Consider the following 6000-nt stretch of genomic DNA (forward strand, 5'->3'; position numbering starts at 1 on the left):
TCATTTTGTCCAAAATATTTTATGTGTGTAAAATTGCCACCTCATAAATTACTAGCCCCTTTTACACCGTAGTACCAGTGAAATTATTATCGGATCAACTTTACAGGTAAATTTAAAAAAGCGCTGTTCACAAAGGGAATGACGTTCCACAATTTTTCCGGAAAAGACCATTCACACATCCATTTTAAAATACCGGTAAATTCTGACATCATCAATGAGAAGTGATCTCTATATGGCTGCGTTTGTATTTGTACATCTAAAAATGGTCAGGCTTTTGTTGATTATTTCATTTTATTTAAAGCTTTATTGTTCATGCAGTTGCTTTGTCCCAGAGACATCCATAGGCAGAAGTGCAAACTACAGCTAAATGTTTAGCCATTTGACTACACTACAAATTCTGTGGATGGATAAGTATTGTGAACAACTTCGATGATGAATGGAGGAACACTTTAGCATGTCAAGATGTACATAATATGTGTGTGTGCTGGAACTCACCGAAGCACTTCTTCAAGTGCACAAGGGTCAAGCAACTAAAGCAGCTTGAGGGTAAACAAACAGCGGTTTGTCACAAGCATTATATTGCAAATTTTTTACATAGTCGGCATTAAGAAGGAACATAGAAATGTTATCTGACTAACATCTAGCAGCTGAATGTGTCTGGAAAAATATTCAAAGGCTTTTATTTTCATAAATAGTGTGGGTGTGAACAAGATGTCCTTGCTGCAGCTCGCAGCTTGATGACATAGGCAATTGTCAACTATGTAGCAGACCTTGTTCCGCCCACTAAGGTAACGCCCATGCTACTGTGATGGATAGGTTTATGGTAGGGGGAGGTGTAGGCAATCATCAACTATGTAGCAGAAATTGTAACGCCCATACTACTGTGACGGTTGGGTTTAGGGTAGGGAGAGGTGTAGGCGATCGTCAACTATGTAACTGACCTTGTACCGCCCACTTAGGTAACACCCATGCTACTGTGACGGTTGGGTTTAAGATAGGGAGAGATGTAGGCGATCGTCAACTATGTAACAGACCTTGTACCGCCCACTAAGGTAACGTCAATGCTACTGTGACAGTTTGGTTTAGGGTAGGGGGAGGTGTAGGCGATCGTCAACTATGTAACGGACCTGGTCAACTACGTCATCAAGCTGCAGGCTGCAGCGAGGACTGACTCGATGTGAATGCGTCTGAGTGTTCTGGTTGTCTGGAATGGACGTTTCATGACAGCACGTTCTAATCGAGAATGCACTCTTTCCAGCAATTTTTCTTCTGTGTTCACACAGCACAGCATTCCGGTAAATTACCCGAAACATTTCTTTACGGAAAATTGCAGGAACAAATTTACCGATATTTTCAAATAGAGCCTGTTCACACATGATACATGATATAGGGTCTGTATGTGTTAAGGGGCTATAATGTCACATAAACATGTACAGCTGCCTGGGCTTATATTCTTAAAAGTGCATGTTCATTCATTTATTAATTTTCCTTTTGGCTCAGTCCATTTATTAATCTGGGGTTGCCACAGTGGAATGAACCACCAACTTATCCAACATATGTTTTACGCAGTGGATGCCCTTCAGCTCTAACCCACCACTGGGAAACATTTAAACACACTCATACACGACAGGCAATTTAGCCTACCCAATTCACCTATACCACACCTATACCATACATCTTTGGACTTGTGGGGTAAACTGGAGCACCCAGAGAAAGCCCACATGAACATGGGGTGAACAAGCAAGTTCCACACAGAAATGCCAACCGACGCAGCCGAGGCTCGAACCAGCGACCTTCATGCTGTGAGGCAAACTTGCTACCCGCTGTGCCACTGTGCTACCCTCAAGAGCATATTAAAAAGACAAATCAACAAATGACACCTAAACTTCATTTATGTCACAGCAAGTTTATCCAAAATAACATATATTTCATGCAGGATGTAAGGCTTTACTAATGCCAAAATAAACCACTAAAATTAAACGACAAATGGGTCTTTACAATTTATAATTCTTTGTGAAATTGAAATGTCAAATTACACAGATAGGTTATAATAAAAACCCTGAATCAAATAAATGACTGAATAATAGCACTAACTTTGATATCTTTAAGATTTGCATTTGCTCTTTCAAAAGAAAATATGGCAGAAGCTGACATCTCTATGCATGTAAAATAAGCTTACTATTGTAGATCTCACTATTGCTTTGGTTTTTACAGAAATATGATTGCATTAAAAAGAGATGACTGACAAAACCATGATATGATGCACAACAGACCCTGAGCAACACTGACAAATATAATGTCTTGTGAAATGTGTGCTCAATATAGGCCAATCTTCTTTTTTTTTTTCTCAAACAGGCTAAATAGATTTGTATTAATGGGTAGAATATTTGATGGGTTTAAAACTTTGGGAAACTTAAAATAACATGGTTAATTCAAATAAAGTGGTTTTTGCTACAGATCTGCTACAAATGATCCATATAAGTGAAAACAAAATAAATTTTAACACTGCTTTAATATTCATTATGGAAATAATATTAGGCTTGGCATTTTAACATGGCTTTTACATTAGTTCATGGTGTTTCTTCTAATTACTTTCTCTTTGTATTCCATAGCCAACAGACATCTGTAATATTAATAGGGAAAGACTTTTAATATTCGACAGCTGAACTTTGGGGAGAATAATGGTGCTTGAGAATTGTAACCAGTTATGTAAAACAATTCTCTGAGTGCTTAAATTAAGTCACTGCCATTATTTGCACAAATCATCGTGGGATTAAAAAAACGTGAATACGCTTAAGTACACTGCAAATTTGAAAATGAAAGTAAAAAGCGAACATGCATTCAAAATGTAATTCTACCTGGCATGTGTAAAACTACTTCCTGATGTGTTCGTACATACATTATTATAATATATAACTCTTGTTTAAATGATGATGGGGCAGCCATAATTCAAAATCTACAGTTACAACCTAAATTTGCTACTGATTTATGTTATATATATTTAAAGCAATGGTTCACCCCAAAATAAACTTTCTCTCACCATTGATCACCCTTAACTTGTTTCTAACTTTTATGAGATCCTTTCTTCTACTAAACACAAAAGAAGATATTTTGAAGAGAGTTGGAGAACTTATTATAGTTAGATTTCCCTACAAGGGAAGTTTATTTTGAATACCTTTTTTGTGTGTGTGTTCGACAGAAGAAAGAAACTCATGAAGGTTTGGAAACACTTGGTGAGTAAATATTGATTAAATTTTAACTTTTGGGTCAGCTAACCACTTAAAGGCTCGTCCCTATAGATCAAGAGTACAGAATACAGCGCCCTGCTGTCTAAAATGTGCATTACAGTTCGTTGAACCAAATCGTCCATATTTTTAGATTTTTCAATAACCTCGGAAAAATGTCTAATTTATCACATTTACAAGTATCAAATTCAATTCAAATATTCACAATAAAATGGCAATAAAATGAAGAAAATCAACATTTTTTTAATTGTCTTAATTTAAGTAGGCCTACCATTTGAATTAAATAGTTCTTAAACCTAATGCACATAAAAATATCGTAGGGTGACATTTAGAGGTGAAGACTCAATTACAGGTAGATCCTATAAGAACAATTTTTTATGCATTTTTGTTTAAAATGTTTTTAAGTTTATGCACAATTTATGCCTTTTTTTGTTGCTTTGTTTTGTTTAAAAAAACAAAAAATTAACATACGACCACAAAACAATAGAAAGAAAGTCAGTTAAATGAACAGGCAAGAAGGTTTAGACATTCAGTTAAATGAACATGTCAAAGGTTTAGACATTCTGCCTACTGTAATGATATAGCTCATATGTGTACTCACCATTCACACACAGCGCAATAATGTGAAGAAGCAGGACGCTGGACAGCACCATCGACTCCCAACCTGCTGAAAACAACGTGCGCCTAGAGTTCATCATGACACTAACTGTCTTTAAAAACACTTAAACTAAACCAGCTCAATCTTCTGTTAAAGGTAAAGTCATACGGCAGATATTGAGAAGAATCTAGGCAATAATCCTGAACAGATATCTCCTAAAAATCGAAGGCGTAACGAAGCGCGCGGTGTCCTGCCAACTTCGGATGTTGTCTTCAGATGTTATTCCTCTTTGGTCGAGATTCAGACCACCTTATGCGTCGCTAGGGATCCGTCATCTCTTATCCAACTTCAAGAAGATGCTAAGACGGTTACATGTGTCTTATTTGTAGTCAGTATTAAGAGTCCGCTTAGAAGCGGAGAGATTCGGTACTATTTGCACAACACCATGGGCTGTGGTATCTCGGTCGCACAATTCGCGCGCACTGCCCACAGCTAGTTTTATGTGCCAGTCGAACTCACGGTTCATGTAAAGTCATCTGCGCATGCGCCTCGTTACTGACTGAATATTTGTCGTGTGTGACAAACATTGAAAAAGTCAATCATCGGGGTTGGTATCTTTTATTTACTGTCCCTCAATGCAGAGATATTCACTTTAAACCTAATATAGAAACATTTTCATTATAAATAACTTCTTGTAACCTCTTTGGATGAGATACAAAACATCTTGCAGGCAGTTCATCCAAACAAAGCGTCCAAAATTGGGTCACCCACAGAAGCCAGTACCCACATAAGGGCTTTGTTTATTTGTCTTGAAGTGAGATGGAACCGTACTAGACAGTAACAGTTGCTTCTGAATGAGTATTTAAATAAACGTTTCATATGTTTTATTAACCCATTCTGTCTGGTTCCAAAAATGTCTTTAATATTCATCAGCTGAATCCCATAATTTTATACATCTCTTTTTTATTCAGAGATTTATTTCCCTCAAACATAGATGGAAAGAATTCAGTGTTTTAATTAAATGTCTTCGAATAACTGAAGAAGGCTTAAAAAAGTAAAAGTGTAAGCTATTAATCCTGCATATTTATTTCTAGCAAAACGTAAATATTACTCTTAAAAGGTTCCAAAGAAACGATACATTTACCCTGCATTTGTTGGCTTCTAATTCTGAGTAAGACCAAATATATTTTACCACATTTTAGACACTACTATAAATGTTATCCGTACATACCACATTCCAAAATGACCCGAATATAACAATTTTTAAACATCAAACGTTACATCTGATTAAAATAATAACTGTAATAAAATGATAATAAATCACATGATGTTGATAATAATATTAATAACAATAAATATCACAATTTGGGAAATTTCATTTCAAAAGTTTTGTTACCCTAAATAAAACTATGTACAGTTGAAGTCAGAATTATTAGCCCCCCTGAATTATTAGACCCCCTGTTTATTTTTTTCTCTAATTTCTGTTTAACGGAGAGAAGATTTTTTTTTAAACACATATCTAAACATAATAGTTTTATTAACTTATTTCTAATAACTGATTTATTTTGTTTTCGCCATGATAACTGCAAATCATATTTGACTTAATTTTTAAAGACACTTCTATACAGCTTAAAGTGACATTTAAAGGCTTGACTAGATTAATTTGGTTAACCATGCAGGTTAGGGTAATTAGGCAAGTTATTGTATATCGATGCTTTGTTCTGTAGACTATTGAAAAAATATATAGCTTAAAGGGGCTAATAATTTTGACCTTAAAATGTTTTTTCTAAAAAAATAAAAAACTACTTTTATTCTAGCCAAAATAAAACAGACTTTCTCTGAAAGAAAAAATTATATTGGAGATACTGTGAAAATGCCCTTGCTCTGTTAAACATCATTTGTAAAATATTTAAAAAAGAAAAAAAAAATTCAAAGAGGGCTAATAATTCTGACTTCAACTGCATGTGCTGGTTTCATTAATAATTAAGCTTTGATGTTAATGATATTCAAGTTTATTAAAGTAAAACAAATTTTAATACACTCACAGTCACTTTAATAGGTACACCTGTCCAACTGCTCGTTAATGCTAATTTCTTAGCAGCCAATCACATGGCAGCAACTGCAGCCGCAATTCAAACTGAGCATCAGAATGAGGAA

At 35.2% G+C, this 6000-nt stretch overlaps 1 protein-coding gene across 18 annotated transcripts in view; it reads right to left on the reverse strand.

The window, feature by feature from the left end:
- Positions 1-4327, reverse strand: part of cspg5b (chondroitin sulfate proteoglycan 5b) — a 59661-nt gene extending 55334 nt beyond the window's left edge. For 17 of the 18 annotated variants that reach the window (XR_015515994.2, XR_015515993.2, XR_015516000.2 and 14 more), the window contains exon 1: positions 3847-4327. Coding sequence is in view for 7 of the 18 variants with exons in the window: in XM_087294584.2 (XP_087150710.2) it covers positions 3847-3943 (97 nt within the window). In the remaining 11 variants the exon portion in view is untranslated. 18 annotated transcript variants of the gene reach the window in all.
- Between the last annotated feature and the right edge of the window lie 1673 nt (positions 4328-6000).

Source organism: Danio rerio, chromosome 19 (assembly GCF_052040795.2).
Source record: "Danio rerio strain M-AB ecotype USA chromosome 19, GRCz13ab, whole genome shotgun sequence".
Lineage (NCBI taxonomy): Eukaryota > Metazoa > Chordata > Actinopteri > Cypriniformes > Danionidae > Danio > Danio rerio.